This window comes from Anser brachyrhynchus (genome assembly GCF_964034855.1).
Source record: "Anser brachyrhynchus genome assembly, chromosome: 1".
Classification (NCBI taxonomy): Eukaryota; Metazoa; Chordata; class Aves; order Anseriformes; family Anatidae; genus Anser; species Anser brachyrhynchus.
The window spans coordinates 132315036-132331588 of record NC_137694.1 but is presented as its reverse complement, the minus strand read 5'-3'; the positions used below and the strand labels follow the sequence as shown (position 1 = coordinate 132331588).

General features: G+C 40.0%; 1 protein-coding gene and 1 long non-coding RNA gene across 17 annotated transcripts in view; one reads left to right on the top strand and one right to left on the bottom strand.

The window, feature by feature from the left end:
• The window catches only part of LOC308177423, a 135828-nt gene extending 131947 nt beyond the window's left edge, over nt 1-3881 (bottom strand). For all 4 annotated transcript variants that reach the window (XR_013939094.1, XR_013939095.1, XR_013939096.1 and 1 more), the window contains exon 1: nt 2404-3881. This is a non-coding gene — a long non-coding RNA (uncharacterized lncRNA). The remainder of the gene's footprint in view (nt 1-2403) is intronic.
• On the top strand, nt 718-16444 carry TCEANC (transcription elongation factor A N-terminal and central domain containing). Of its 13 annotated transcripts, none has more exons than XM_080554379.1 (4): nt 718-1689; nt 5542-5653; nt 11197-11383; nt 14329-16444. In XM_080554379.1, exons 3-4 carry the CDS (start codon nt 11362-11364, stop codon nt 15417-15419), a joined length of 1113 nt encoding a protein of 370 aa, XP_080410505.1. In that variant the 5' UTR covers nt 718-1689; nt 5542-5653; nt 11197-11361; the 3' UTR covers nt 15420-16444. The 13 variants fall into 13 exon arrangements, with proteins under 13 accessions (XP_080410505.1, XP_080410502.1, XP_080410509.1 ...); XM_080554373.1 differs by lacking the exon at nt 718-1689 and adding an exon at nt 1717-1828; XM_080554384.1 differs by lacking the exons at nt 718-1689; nt 11197-11383 and adding exons at nt 1717-1828; nt 9862-9953.
• The last annotated feature ends 109 nt before the right edge of the window (nt 16445-16553 follow it).

Genomic DNA, 16553 nt, shown 5'->3' with positions numbered 1-16553 from the left:
GTTTTATCACTATGGGACTATATGATAAAGCTCTAAATTACATGATAAAACATCAGGTATTGTTACTCCTGATACAATTAAATATGTGTGTGCATATATTAATGTAATAATAATATAATAATATTTTATAATAATATTATAAATATAATATTAATAATATTATAATATTAATAATACAGTAATAATATAATAATATTATATTAATGTGTGTGCATATTAACTGTATAGAGTAAATATCACCCATCTATTTTGTTTTGATTTTTTTTTCTTCAAACAGAACCATTGTCGTGGAAAAAATCTTTTTTTTAGGGAAGCTTATTTGAAACATCCCATTCTGTGCAAGAATCTTATGATGAACATTGTTCTACCAACATTTTTCCAACTATTTCCATGCATATTTTACAATTTATCAGCTGGCAGAGTATGTCACCCTGTTGAATAGAAGCCTGCGTTTTTAGAGAAGTAGATACTTATTACAGCGAACACTGAAGTCTCAAGGAACACAAGCTGTTACAGTAGCACTGATTTTATCCTGGAAAACCATGCAAACACTAAGATGTGCACATATATCATTACATGTATACACATATATATCATGTTTATCATATTTTTGTTTTACTTCAGGAGTAATTGAGAAAGCATTGTTGTCTCTTTTATAAATGGGAAACTGGAACAATGATTCCTCATTCATTAGACCAAAGATGGTTTAATTGATAAGGGTCTGAGTAAGGAACCTGCCTCAAAAGAGAGGCTTCAACCATCCCTGCTCCAAGGAGGGCTAATCACAAGGAGCGAGCCATGCTCCTTCTTGTGTCTACTCTGCCAAGGGAGCTCAGCACCAGCTCTTGAACGCCATGTTATCGGTTTCCAATCCTTCATCTCCTCTTGTTCCATAAAACTATGGATTCTTTGGGATAGGCTTTGTCCCGTGCTTTGTTGTATGAGTCACAAAGACGTGGCAAAAAGGAAGTCCTACCTCATCTGCAATCACCAGTTGTCCATAATACATAACAATGTGGAACAGGGCTGACCATTGCACCCTGTATTCAATCACTTCCAAATTCATTAGCTTGACACAAATACATTGTGAGTTAAGTATTAAAGGAAATTAGCAACCATTTAGGATTCTTCACTTAACAGTGTATAATGCAACTGCTGCAGCACCACCGATTAAAAGTTTGATAGCATGCAATAGAGAATATTGATCCCTGTCTCGTTCCAATAATGTAATACATTGCTTATATGATTTTTTACACTCTATACATCAATACAAGGGCTTTTTTTTTTTTTTTTTTTTTTGTGGTAAGTCCTGGTGATGTTCATTATGTGAAAACGAGGAAAAGGGGTGTACCTGCCCTACGGCATATTTACGCTGATCGTATTTGATAACTTGAGGCAGGAGCCTTTACTGACAGCAGAGGGCAACATAGGCCTCATCAGTGAATAAAACCAAAAGCATTTCCTTAAAAATCACAGGTTTTCTGCTGTAATTGAGAACAACATTTGCTGCAGAGACGACCAGAAATATTAACCTTTCACAAACACATTTTAAATGCTCTGTGTAAAATGCATATGAAAGCGCTGCGGTTTTTTATTTAAAACACGTTTGCTTTGGCTGCGACACGCCAACTCTTGGACGTTTACTGCTTAATTTGGTATATGCAACGCAGATACCCGTTACCCCGTGAAGTAAGTTTTATAACCCCGTTTTTATCTCTTTTTCTCCCGGGGGCCGGCACAGGACCTCACCCCCCGCCCGCTCGCTAAGATGGCGGAGGCGCGGCGCAGGAAGCCGGAGGGCGCCGCCATGTTGCGGAGCGGCGCGGAGGTAACGGCGCCGGCAGCGGTGCAGGGGCCGGGGCCGGGGCCGGTGGCTCTCTGTGTTCCCCCGGAGCAGCCTCCGCCTCCCGCGGCGGTGCCGGGCAGACGTTTCGGGGAGACGTTTCCCCCGTGAGGTCGGGGGAAGGGGTGAGCCCCAGCGGGAGCAGGCGGCGGGGGTCCCGCAGCGCCCTGAAATGGCGCCGCAGGGCGGGCGGGATGGGGTAACCGCGTCCCCCTGCCGCTGCCACCACCCCCGGGGGACACAAAGCGGCTCCTTCGGGCTGGGTCCGCTCTGCTCCTTAATGCCGGTGCCCTTTGGGGCCCGTGTGTTCGGTGAGGTGGTGGCGTTACGGGCCCCAGAGGCCGAAGGGGAGGGAGTGGAGGACGGCGACTGAGCAGGGAGCAACACAGCAGTGTGCAGGCTAAAGCGAGGTGGGCGTGAGGAGCAGGCGTGAGGGGGTGGTATTTGAATTGGAATAAAAACCAAAAAAACGTAGTTAGTGTACCCCTGGGAGTACTAAGCGGTATTTAGGAGCATAGTTACAGTTGGAAGTGGGCCACCCATTTTATGGGAGTACTTACAGGCCTTGTGGTTTCAGTCCCATGGCTTATGCTGGTGCGTGGTGGCCAGGTTACGGTGATGGTAGCTGGCCACTGGCATCCTTAGAGCGACTCCAAACCTTCTTGTATAAGCTGTCATCAGCTGTTGACTTCTGCATCTGGCAAATGTCTCAGCTGGTTTCACACAAATGCGTAAGGCTGGCATGCTTCTCTCAGCTGTTGTAGGTCTCCTACTGATTTATATCATATCACAGAATCATCTAGGTTGGAAGAGACCTCCAAGATCACCTAGTCCAACCTCTGACCTAACACTGACAAGTCCTCCACTAAACCATATCACTAAGTTCTACATCTAAATGACTTTTAAAGACCTCTAGGGATGGTGACTCAACCACCTCCCTGGGCAGCCCATTCCAATGCCTAACAACCCTTTCAGTAAAGAAGTTCTTCCTAACATCCAACCTAAACCTGAGCTTTCACAGCTGCAATTCTTAACGTAGAAGAACCTGAACAGAGAAATCGCAGGATGGATATCACTAATGGTAGCGTCATGGGTGTCATTTTTTAGGTATTTGCTCCATCTGTTTCCATGCAGCGTTTTACTAGAGATGAGTCAAATGTCAGCATAAATTGAGAAAGGAATTAGAGAGTTCACCCTGCTCAATGTAGTATTGTTTTTAATAATTAAATACATACAAATCTATTTCATTTCAAAGGTATTTCAGAACTTATTTCAGTCAGTGCTTGTCAAGTGTCCTGATCAAGATTCTCAAATGTTTAGACTTTATTACATATTTCAGCAGAAGGAATTTTGCTGGATGCTGTAATATTGTACAAATACCGTTTGTTAATAACATTTTTTTTCTTTTCTGTAAAACAATCAGGAACATATTCCTTTGGATGTAGAAAAGTACATTTTTTTTAAAAGGAAAAAGTTAGATCATTTTTGAGTGGAAAACTTGTAAAAGAATGATAAAGCGATGTCTAATGGAATTATGTCCTTAACAACTGAATAAGAAATGGAAGTAGTATCAAGCTGAGCCTTAACAAGAAACTGAACGTTAAAGCCAATAAAAAGTCTGTGCTTATCTGATAAATGATCAAAAAATGCAGTCATTCACAAAAGAGCATAAAACAGATTTTTATTACTTACATGTCACATTTTTATACTAATTTATCGGTACATTTTGCCATAAAAAGACAATGCAGACTGAACATCTACTTTTGCTTGTACTGTGCTGGAATTGAAGTCCTTGCTAGCTCTGTGATTAAGAATAATCTTAAAGCTTTTTTGGCAAGGAAATGCATATTCTAGAGAAAGAATTGGTTGTTCTTTCCAAAAACTATTCATATTTTGTTTCTAAAGTATTAAATGAACAAATGTACTTTGCATAGATAGGTTTTGTGGTAAGTACATTTTTTACTTGTTTATTTAGGCTCCTATCTCCAAGCCAGTGTGTTTTGTTGGACACCTCTGCCAATGCAGAAGCTTACCAAAAGGTGGGGAAGCTTTGCTTAGATTGAGGCTATTGAGGTTTAAAATCTGTGGGTCTGTAAGAGGATAACAACAGTATTTCTGGAGACCAAAAAAGAAGTAGATGAACGAGATGTTAGATGAGGTGTGCCAGATCTAAACCTGCAGCTCACAACCAGTTCTTCACTTCACTAGAAGGCTTTAAAAAATCACTACTGATGCTACCAAAGCAAGAGGACAAGAAATTCAAAAGGGAGTTAGAAAGTGGTGAAGGAAAGCTGTGCTACTGGGCAGGAACGTGAGAGTTAATATTACTGTCATCATTATAGGTGAACAGGGAAAGCATTGTCAGTCTTTAGGAGTTCTACAGAATGCTCAAAACTTTAATTTCGTCAAGTAGTGATTCATGGAGCCATATTGTACATGGTAGTGTTGTCCTTCTGTAAATAAACAAACAAAAACAAACACATAAACTAGTCGTTCTTGCTGTGAAGGAAAGATATGACCACTAGAGGCTTACAGACTCTAAATAAATAAATAAATAAATGCAGGATAGGCCCACCTCAGTGTGTTGGGGATTTTGAATTATGATTTTCTAGTGTTTGGAGGACAGCATTGTGAATGTGTCTTCTATACAGGCATGAAATGGAGGGAGTAGTCCAGATGTCTGATACAATCCCAAAGGTGGCAGGAGGGAGAGAGCTTCATGAACTGGAACTGTTAGCATTACCTATATGGACAATCAGGCGATGCAGTCAATGTGTTTTGAAGAAAACAATTTCCTTTTGGAAGATGTTGCAGCCTTGCTGGAATTGTTCTGCTGGTTTGCTGTCCAAAGTGATTAGAATTTGGATATGATTGCTTGCATCCATCCAGATGAATAGTTTAGGAGATGAATGGTGTTTAATTAAATTAGATAGTTAATAAACTATGTCACTAAGCTGCTTCAGTTATGCTGGTGTTTCCTGGTACATTTCTTAAGTGAAGGAAAAAAAGCTTACAGCATCCTCTTGCTGTGGGAAAATGGCGAAATATAATTCTTCATGTTTTCTTACAAATTTTATAGATACATATAGATATATATATATTTTATATATACAAATATATATTATTTATTTATAGTAATGATAAATTCTTTTTATTTTAAAGTCTGTTACTGTTGGAAAAACAATGTTAGGAAATGAAGCAATCATTTCACGAAGTGCAAGTAAATAATTTCAAACAGTGAAGGTTTGGTTGGGTACTAACACAGGTGACATTATAAGCAAGGTATAGGCATTTTCTTCTTGTCCCATGGTAAGCTTTGCTCTTTAGGATAGAGTTGTGTTATGAAGATGCCAAATGTAACAATCTTGTTCTTTGTTGTTTTTTTTTTTTTTTTGGCATGATAAGATGATAAACTATACTCTCTAGGTTGTGAGAGACTGTTAATTTCTTGTTGTATGATTTGTAAAAAAAAAAAAGTGTGTAGCCCTTCAAAAAGCCTAAGCCCTTTGCTAATCTTTGCTTCAGTAGGTTAATTAACACAAAACACATATGTCATAATCTGTGTCCCTAGGTAGCATTAATTCACGTTTGAATCATCTGCTTAAATTTCATTCAGCACTTTTCTTTTCCTATGTATATTTGTCACTTCGACCAAAATAGTAGTTCATATATTGAAAATGTACCCCGTGTGTCTGCAGCCTGACTTTTGAGCTGCTGGAAGTGCCAGCGGAGGAGAGAATCAGTGCTCCTGTCCAGTGATTGCAGCAAGGACCTCATACAGGCAAGAGGTGGAAAGGGACCGAGAAAAAGGTATTCCTCTGCCAGTGCTTTGTTGTAAACACTTGGAAAAAACAGACAGCCCCTGGAAAATTGGCGTGAACTTGTATCCAAATCTGAGAGTGTAATTTATAATAAAGTTAGTTAAGTCTGAAAAATCATGTGACTGTAAATGAGGGAAACCACGTGTCTCTTTATGTGAAGTGGTGCCAGTCTTAAAGCAAAAGGAAGCTCGTGTTGTTTGCACGTAATTTCAATTGAAGTAATTAATGACGAATCTGTCCGAGGTATACAAACATTCTGTTGTTGCCCTAGTGACTCATAATGCTTTAGAATACGTTCTGAATCTGTATAGCTGTCCTATTGTGAAGATTAGCTGCTACCTCCACTTGGTACTGAATTCTGTCATTTTTTAACTCCTTAGGAGTATTTTATTAAAAGGATCGACCATATCAACAGAAAGTAAGATTTTTGGATCAGTGGAATAATAAGTTACCTGTAACATTTAGCACAGCAGCATCTCTATTAGGGTGTGTGCTTGCATGGCAGCATCTGCTGGAACTCCCAGAACACAAAAGAGCTGTAGCTGTTTAATTCATGAATTAAATTCCAGCTGGTTTTTGCCTGTGAGAAGTCACAGTTGCTATTCATCAGGTATAGCTGTAGTATTCTAAGTCTTTTTCTGAGCTCCAGCTTATATACATACATACTGAGGTTGATCAAAGCTAGTGGCTAAGCAGTTTGAGGGCTACAGCTTTTCCTTTCTCATTAAATCCATGCATGTTTGTTTGATCTTATGAGAAAAATGTGCTGATGACTCTCTTTTGTCCCTGAGGCTTGGTAACTTCATTATGCAGTCTATTGATTTTTTTTTTTTAATTATTATTTTAAGGAAATAAAATTCTATTTTAGTTAAAATTGAGGGGTTCTAGGAGAAACAACTGCAGATTGGGATCAAAAAATTGCTTTTTAAGAGGCTGCTTTGTGCATCCTCACGTGAATACAGTGTGCTCTGCCCTTTCTCCCTGCGATCTCCTCCTCTTGGGAGGAAAGCCTGAGAGAATGGGTCCAGTGGGCAAAATAGAAGGTAGACACAGGTTATAGCTCCAGACCAGTTAAGAGCACTGTTGTTCAGTCACTGGTGTAGATGATGCAGAACAAAACTACTGCTCTATCAGACTACTTTTTATTATTCACATGCTCTTATACCAGCTGATGTCCTGGAAAATGTATTGAAATCATGTTTTACATAGTATTTTTACTTAATTTTCTCTTCCATTTTTTCCTCACTGTGGTTCTACTCCATGTGCAAATGAAGTAGAGATTTTGGGGGAATGATTTTGCAGTAGTTCTGAGCTCATGTACTCCATTTCTTCTAGACCAGTGACCAAAAGGTGGCTGTCTTAGTCAGTGAACTGTCATTTATCGGATTGTCATGGACATCTGGCAATAGCACTGCTGTATTATCTCAATTATTATTGGATTAAGTCTGCTTTATTCATGTGGCTTTGCATTGGAGATGGATTTCTGTATAGTTCTTTATAGTCTTTAGGGGTGGGAGGCAGTCCTGCTGAGAGGCAGGAAGAGCTCTGATTTTTGCCAGGATGAAATAAAAGCCCCGGAAAATGATTTATTGGTGACATCTTTGATATCTGCTTTCCTGCTGTAGATGAGATGAAGGAATGTTTTGGGGGCTGGGGGCTGGCTCTGAGATTTCTCTGGTTTCCTCTTAGGCTCCAAGTTTAAAATAGCATTTGATCATTTTCATTGTTTATATGGAATTTAGGTTGCCCAAGGCAAAAAATGTGGTTCCAGGACTGTGCTATGCACCGTCTCCACTGTAACATTGACCACGTCTTTTTGCAGAAAATTAGTTACACTGTTAGGAGTACTTGGCTGCTTCTGATCTTTATCTTGGCTGTGATCCTGATTTTCTTCCAATCGCATAGAATTCCTCTGGGGAAGAATCATCTACATCTCGGGTTGGGGTGAGGGAGAAGAGGACTGGTGCTGAGCCTACTCTGCGCTTCCAGGATGCTCATTACGTTATGTGGATGCCTTTGCGGTTTGTCTTAGTGCAGCCAACTCCTGCTGGTAAACCAAGACGAAGTAGGCGACGCATTTCAAACCTGAGGTAGCCTGTTTTTTCTTTTCCCTTGGAAGCAGACTGACTTGAAAGGTCTTTATTGATCACTGTCGTTTGTTCCTGTATACACAAGTGACTCATTATGCCATGCAGTCAGTGTGAGAAGTCCTAATGATTTGGCAAGTACCTCATCAGCACAGTATTACAGAGTCTAATTGTAAACACGAGCCAATCTCTACCTTGTTCAATAGACACTTGAAATTCAAACAGATGTTCTCATGCTTTGCTAAAGTTAGGCAGGATGGGAAATGCCTTGTGTAGCTGTCGGAGAGACGGGCATGTTTATTTTGTACAGTACAAAATTGCAATGTTAGCACTCAGACTTCCGTTCTTGCATCTCTGCAGTAACAAAAAATCACGATGCATTTTGTGACACCAGGAAAAAAACGTTGTTGTCTGCTCACATTTTTCTTGGATTTCTTACCTCTTGGTACTAGGAAGACAGCAGAACACTGACTGAGTGTGTGATTCAGTTAACTTTACCAATGTTTGTTGAGCAGCATTTGCCAAATAGCATTAAATCAGGAAGGGAGTGGCCTATTTCCAAATTTTAAAAATGTTGAATGAAGGAGCATTGAATGAAAAATGAATGAGGGATGCACCTTTTCCATCCTGTGTCCTGACACCTTTGGACGTACATTTTTTTTGGCCAAATTTAGGCAAGTAGGTACCCTTGAAAATGTGAGGTTTCCTAAAGGTCATAAGGAAATAGTTTTCCCTTTTTCCTGACAGTCTGGATTTCCTCATTATGCGCATTTTCACAAGACTGCATGGGTTTGCTATACTGCAGCTCCCTCAAGTGGTGAAATATTTTCCCACTTCAAGCTGCAGCTCACTTTCTGTGAAGCACTTGCTCTTTTCAGAAGGCATTGAGACTTTCTCCAACTTCCTCTTTATTCTGCCTATTCTTTCCTCAGATGTTGAAAAATACGAACGGCTGTCAGGGCTCTGGGGTTATCAGCAAAGCAGAGCAGTGGGTGAAAGGGCTACGACAGTGCTCTTTGCTCGGCACCTGACCTGTTGAACCAGCTTGGGCGGGACATTTCGCTGTGTAAGCTTCAATTTTGTCATCTGCGAACTAGGGAGAATGATGAATATTTGTAGATGACCTAGAGTTGTTTTAAACGTTAATTCCTTATCTTTTTTTAAAATAACTCTTCTTTCAATCAATGCTTCTGTGTATCTGACACAGAAAACACCAATCCCTTGACAGCAGGCAGCAGCCTGTCTGCTGTCACTTGTTTGCTGTCATGCTACAAAACATCAAAACCCTGTTACACAGCAGAAGCATCAGTGTTCAAGGAATAGGAGTGTGATCAGAAAGAACTCAGGCTTGTTCTGCTTTGGTTCATAGTGAATTTGTGCTACAAAATGCACTCTGGTATTACCCCTGCACCAGTAATTCTTTGTTTCTCCCTATAAGAACATGAAAAGTAAGTTTTCTACAGTTGTCTGAGGGTATCCTGTTGTTCCTTGATTCTGTAAGTGGAAGAGTTCCTTGACATCCTGACTTAATGTGAAATGCTATGCAGGGTTCCCAGAGTGAAGGAAAAGTCCTACCTCATCCTTTGAAGGAAGCCTGAAGCTGTAAAACAACCTTATATGTTCTTTGTAAGATCAGGAATTTGTTTCATTTCCGATCCTGTTAAAATAATTATCACCGTCAGTCTTAGTGATTAAAACTGATTAAAATCCAGTTGCTACTTGATTTAGAGCAACAAATACACAAACAGCTTTTTTTTTCCTCAACACACTGTCTTTTAATTTGGAAAGAAAACTAAAATTTATGGTTGAGTAGATAAGGTAGTGTTTTATATGTACGTATTGCTTTTCATCCTGAAGTACTTTAAAGTCCTTTGCAAACTAGGTGTACACAGCAAAGCCAGTGCCATTCGAAGAATGTTTACCTCCCAGAAACCTCCTTATCATTTTTCATTAATAAATACACGTTTATTACTTAATGTTTTCCCTGCTGGCTGTTGCTTGGGTTTCTGTCAGTTGCCAATGAATATTCCACTCCATTGAAGTTGTTAATTACAGATTTCAATTCTGTTCTTGTCACATATTTTGATGACTTATTTTTTCTTTTATGTAGCTTTGCTGAATAGGGGAGTCATTCAGTTCTCTGCTATTTTTCATACGTGTTGAGGAAAGCATTTCCTCAGAAGTGATTGTTTTGACATAAATGTGAGTAGCCTATTAAGTAGTTGAATTTCCAAAATTAGTTCTTAATCATTCTTCATATTTTCATGTCCATTTACTATTTTCAGTTTAACTGCTGCTTACTTGAGTTTAATGTTGCATAAACTTGAAAAAGTACACACATGACTACAATGATCTTAAAATTTCTAAGAATTTAATTACTGCCATAGTGTGCATGCACAGAAAAAGTTCTAACATAGACTGTGTATACTACATTTAATCTAAATCAAAGCAATCTTTTGCATACCTATTAGAGGGTTAAAAAAAAAAAAAAAAAAAAAACAACAAACCTGGTTGTCTTAGACTTGCCTATTAGAAAAAATTACATCTTACTGTGGGGTAATGAATTAGCATATGTCAGCTCCTTCTCAATAGCTGTATGTGTCCAATAAGTGTCAGGTAATTCAGTGTGAGCGTGTGGCAGAAAGCTGAGCTCTTGCTGCACATGCCACTGTGTAGGCTGCATTTGCCTTCAGAGGTTTTGTGGCAGTCATCCCGTCTGAAAGTAACTGCCTGTGGTTGTAGAGCTGAAGGAAGCTTTTTCAGCCTTAAGCTTACTTGTGTGCAGTCAGCCACAGAAGCGGGCATGTCTTCACCTCGCCATCCTGCTGGGCTGCCCAGGGTCAGGTGCATGACCCTGAGCGAAGACTACTACCAAAAAGCAGATGATACTGACCTCACGTGGCATTTCCTATATACAGATCCTCACCGTGCACTGTTAGAGAAGGAATTTTGTGAAGCATAGTTCTCAGTGAAAGGATATCAAAATACCACACCTTTGTCACAGGGTAAAAGTGCATGCATGGACAAACTATCAGCAGAGCACTTTGTGCGTAGCAATTGCTTTGCATGTTTGAAGCCGCTGATACAGTAAGTGGGAGGTAGGGAAGCTCTGCAGCACCACAGCTTTATATGACAGGCTTCTATCCATGTAGTTCTTCCTCACTGTAAATACATGCCAGTGGAGTAAGACTGAAGATAAACCAAAATAAAAGGTATGGCATTTACTAACCTGCATGCTGTATACTTGATGTTGAGATTTTATGAGCCATTTTGCATGTGGGTAAGTGTACATTATGGTATGTGTAGCATAATACAGTATGTATATTGATAAGTACAAGCACTGAAGAAAATTACATCTAAGGCACGTTAGAAGGAGCAGAGCTGAATCTAAGGCACAGGGCAGTCATACTGGTTGTGTATACACGTGTCCCTGCCTCTGCCCTAGGTTGCATGAAAAACAGTATCTGCCAGCAGATTGTCATCTTCTAATGTCAGCTGCTTAGCGTTCGGAAGACAGGAGGGAGCTGTCCTGCTGTAATGATGGCCACCCTACAAGAAAACAACTCTTTCCACTCTCACAAGTTCTGTGTGGCTGGTCAGATGAGACAGGATGCAAGTGTTTGTGCTTTTCGGTATGGTAATGCATAGAGTTCAGTTAATGTATTTGAAAAATGTATCCTGTTTCTCTCTCTGTTTCTGAAACTACTTTAGCAAATCAGTTTCTGTTATAGCCATTATTGTGGTCTCACAGGACTTTAAAATGTCAGGTAAGAATGAGCTGTTTAAAGATGGGTTAAGTGAACACAGAGAGCGTTCACTGTGGAGGTCAGGTTGGTCTGTAGTTTGTGCTTATAGAAATACAATGAAGGTTTATGCTCTCTCTGTATCTCTCTCCTTTCCTTTTGTGGAGCTCCAAGGCCCTACCTAAAGCTTGAACGTATTTCTGGCACACATAGAACAAGTCAACTAGCCTGGTAGTCACTGAAAGCAGCAGGGCGTGCAAATTATCCACCCGCCTCTCTTGTCCCTCCTCTTCCCCCATTCTCAGGAGATTTCATCATGGAAACAGTGATGGTGCAAGAAATCTGCTTATGAGTTCCTTTGGATGTGCACATGTGTAGCTGGCCTCCTATCAGTCTCCAAATGCAAGTGGCCTTTTCTAGAGTAGAATCAGGACATATTCAGCTGCAGCCAAAACATAGTTTCTGTGTATGGATTTAGTAGACTAAATCCTAAGTAAAGAGAATACATGCTCATAACACACCATTCAATTCTGTATTCTACATTTAATTCTCCTGTTCAGCAGACAGGAGAATAATGTCAGTATTTTGTTGTTATTGTTGTTGTTAATTTGCACACATCAACGCGCTAAGCATCTTTTATCAAATGGCTCTGTAAAAATAAAAGGAAATCTTTTTCAAGCCATGAGACCGCATTCTGAAATTTCCTTTTTCTTTAGCACCAGTCAGAGTACAGGGGAGCATGCTTTAATAGGGCTATTGCTGTAAGGCAACACATGTGTCAGGCATTTCTTAGCATGTGGAGGATGTGTCTTTAACTTTTAAGAATTTGCAAAAGTAGCAATTGTTTGTAGATGTCATTGTTTTCAGACTGGTTTGTAGGTGTCACTGTTCTTGAGCTGCCCGGCCTTGATCATCAAACTGTAACGTGATGACAGAGCTAGCAAGGGAAAGGGCAATGACGGGGACCTGTTAAAAGTTTACTAGTCTGGTTTGCCTCTCTGTTAGCAGCTGTAAAGAGAAGCTTTTGGAAGAAAGATAACACATGATCTCTTGCATAACAAGTGAAAGGTTGAGTTATTGCTGAGGCTCATGGGTCACGTAGGAACCAGACTGTGGTTTGGGGCTTAAGATCCATGGAGTTACGTCAGTCTCGCTTGCTTAACCGTGCTGCAGAGTAGCCCCAAACCTTAGCTTGGTAGCTGCCAGTATAATGTGTTCAGCTTCTTACTGTTTGTTAAGTGAAGAAATTCCTCATATGGAGTTATGGTGATGCTTTGAAGTTCCTCAGAAGGCCTGAAAACTGCCATCTTGTGTTTGCGTATAATTACTGCCTGTATCAATGATGCTCTGTTCTACAGGCTGAAACTTTTACATGATAGTGGCAACAACAGACAAATTTGTGAAAAGCATAGCTTTGCTCCACATGGCTTCCTACTCCAAATGGTTCTTCTAATGCCAACACCTATTCGATTGATTTCAACTAAACAAAAGCCATGAGGAACCAAATGGAAACATGCATGTTTTATTAAAAATGAAACAACAGATAGCCCAGCATCTCAGTGCTTATTATAATGATTTGTGGGAAAAAATGTTGCCAAATTAAGATGTAGATACAGGGATGACTGATTTAAAATAAGTAAAAAAAAAAGAAAAAAAAAGCAGTGCAGATTTTCTGGACTTGCCTTTTTCTGATATTCTGTATCATTGCAACTTGCGCTGAGTTTGTAGTCATGCTTGGAAACAGTGAAAAGTAGAAAAAGGTGTTTATATGCAGGTTCCCGAAAGTTGAGATGTATGTCAGCTTTTTCTGAGAATTATTTTGCATATGCATTCTGGAAGGATGGCAGCAATCATCTCCCTTGGTGTGGGGTAAACTCTCAAGTCATTGCAACTTTCAGATTAAATTAGTGCAGCTTTTACTTACAAGTCTGCCCTTGGAGATTATCAGGAGGCTAGTACAGACTGTGTTCAGCAGTGTGAGGACATGATGTTGTTCAAATAGCTACAGCAAAAGGCCTCAGACATGATTTTTAATAGACCTAATTTTTAATAGACTTCAAATTTGTGTGATAGAAATGCAAACATTCTCCAAAATCAGCGTTTTCACAAAATGCAGTTTGTTGACACCAATACTGTGAAAACCCTAATGGTATTTTTATTGTTTTATGTGTAAAGAGGGGGAGATACATTACCTATGAAGACTTCAGGGGGAGGTAACATTTTAAACATCAGCAAGCATTCGTCTGGTGCCTTTACTGAAAAATACTGAGTTTCAGAAGTCACTGCTCCTTGGTAGTCCAGTGGTACTAGTCTGCTAATGCACAAAACACTGCAAAAGCCACCTGTAATCTCAAAAGTCAGGGTGGGCGCATAGTTACCTATCTCTGTAGCGGTTGCCAATCTCCTTGGGTACTTCTATTTTGGTGTACATATGTAGTTTGACAAACATTTTATTATGCTGGCAGTGTCTTGGTGTGATTTTTGGCAAAACACTTTGGTTTTTCCTTGAAAATTATTGTCATGCCCTACCTTTAAAACTACTAACTCTGCCTCATCAGAAGTCCCCGGTCTCTTCTTTCTGCCAGTATTTTCCTTGCATGTGTTAGACTTGCATGTCTGCGTGCGCTTTCCCAGGACCCAGCCTCCTCTGTGTTCTGCATTTGATCTGCTAACACCATTTCAAGGGAAAGTTGGCAAACACAATGATGTTATGCAGATAAAATAGTGTCAAATAACATACAGGAAAAAAAAACACTTGTGAGAATATAGAGAAAATGATTTAATGTCATAACTACAGTAAATATGATTAAATATATATTTTTTTTGGCTTTCAGATTTAAAAATGTCTGACCAGAAAATTATTGTACACAGAGCCCATTGTATCGAAAAGCTACTCTCTGGAAACAATTTCCAAGATATTGAGGATCATCTTAAAGAGCTTGAAGATGTTGATATGACTATCGAATATCTTCAGGGGACAGAAGTTACCAAGGCTGTATACAGAGTACTCAAGAGCTGCCCTTCAGTAGAGTTGAAGAAGAAAGCAAAGCAGCTATTGTCGAAGTGGAAAGCACTTTACAAGAATAACTGTGTTCAGTCAGTGCAAGTTAAGAAGTCAGTTTCTGGGAATGTGAAAGAGGAACTTGAACATCTCGGTGTGACTCCTGGAGAACAGTTGCTGTCTGAAGGACCAAGTCAGCAGGAAGTGTTAGATGCTGCCCCTTCTCAAGTTTTGGTCCCATCACAACCTGTTAAAAATGTGGTATGCAGTCAGCCAGAAGGTAGCTTGGAACAGCTCTCCCCTTTTGAGGACCAGTGTATTGATAACAGAGATTCTAAACCTCTTGTTAATGAAGCAAGCTTGCAGCAGGATCACATGAGAGCTCTGAGGTGTAAATGTGCAGATCTTCTTTATAACGCTATGAGTGATTCTGCCAAAGACAAAGAAGAAACTGGTAAATGGCTAGAGCTATCTAAAGAAATCGAAGAACATATATTTGCTCTTCATTCTAAAAATGACAGGAAGTATAAAAATTGCATCAGAAGTAAAATCTCTAACCTGAAGAACCCTAAAAGTAGCCACTTAAAATGTAACCTTTTTTCAGGGACTTTGAGTCCAAAGGCTTTTGCCGAAATGACAGTGATGGAAATGGCCAGTGATGAACTGAAACAGCTCAGGGCCCTGTACACAGAGTCATCTGTGCAGGAACATCAGCTTCCACAAGTTATTAATGGTACTCAGACAAACAAAATAAAGTGTAGGCGCTGTGAAAAATTTGATTGTACCGTCACTATGATTGCCAGAGGAACTCTCTTTCTTCCAGGCTGGGTGCGAAACACAAATCCAGATGAACAAATGTTGACTTACGTTATTTGTAATGAATGTGGAGAACAATGGTATCACAGCAGATGGATTTGTTTGTAATGCTGTCCTGCCCTGTGGTGGTTTTACTCGGGTGGGCAGCTGAGTTTGTGGAGCAGGCCCCGGGCCAGAGCTGCAGCCCGTGGAGAGGAGCCCACGCAGGAGCAGGTGACCTGGCAGGAGCTGCTGCCCGTGGGGGACCCAGGCTGGAGCAGTTTGCTCCTGAGGGATGGACCCCGTGGTACGGACCCATATCTGGAGCAGTTCTTGAAGAGCTGCTGCCTGTGGGCAGCCCACGCTGGATGAGTTCGGCAAGGACTGCATCCCATGGGAGGGACCCTGCAGCACAGGGGATGAGAGTGACCGAGAAGGAGCGGCGGCGAAGAAGTGCTATAGACTGACCATAACCCCCATTCCCCCCTTCCCCTGTGCTGCTTGGGGGGAGGAGGTGGAAGAGGGCGGGTGGGGGGGAAGGCGTTTTTGGTTTCTTTCCTTTGTTTCTCACTTCTCTAGCTTGTTACTAATTGGCAATAAATCTTACTATTATCTCCCTACTCTGAGTCTGTTTTGCCCGTTACAATAATTGTTGATCCCTGTCCTCATCTCAAACCTTGAGCTCCTTGTGTCGTATTTTCTCCCCCTTCCCCTTTGAGGAGGGGGAGTGAAAGAGCAGCCGTGGTGGAACTCAGCTGCCCACCCGAGTAAAACCTCCACATATCCCTCTTCAAGAAGTAGTTGAGAAATGTATGTAAGAGAAGGCGTCTCTTGAAACTGCGTAATTTAAGATTCTATGTTGACACTGTGTAGTTGCAATTAAAAATTGCAAAAAAAGGTTTTATAAAAATTGCTAAGTTATTTTTGAAGATGATCTGAACAAATGTGTTTTTTTTATAAGTAGAAGTATGTAGTTTTGTATATGTAGAAGCATGTATTTTGGTGTGTTTAAAAAAAACTATTAAAATCTATTAAAAATGTTTAAAATGGTTAAACATATTTAAATTAAAATAAATAAAAATAATAAATTAATAAAAATAAAAATAAATATTAATAAATATTAATATTAAAATCTATTAAAAATAGTAACTCTACAGCTAAGACTGGACTGTTCATTAGTAAGCCTATTAAAAATATTCCAAGTACTGCAGTTGTTCTTTCCCCAGGGTACTGTGTACTTGGAATTTTCATTATCTTTAGCTG

Excerpts from the sequence above, each read along its gene's own strand:
- TCEANC (XM_080554379.1), top strand. The coding sequence starts at position 11,362 with ATGCAAGTGTTTGTGCTTTTCG. Across the intron at positions 11,384-14,328 it reads GCAAGTGTTTGTGCTTTTCG|ATTTAAAAATGTCTGACCAG; the intron begins GTATGGTAATGC and ends TTTGGCTTTCAG.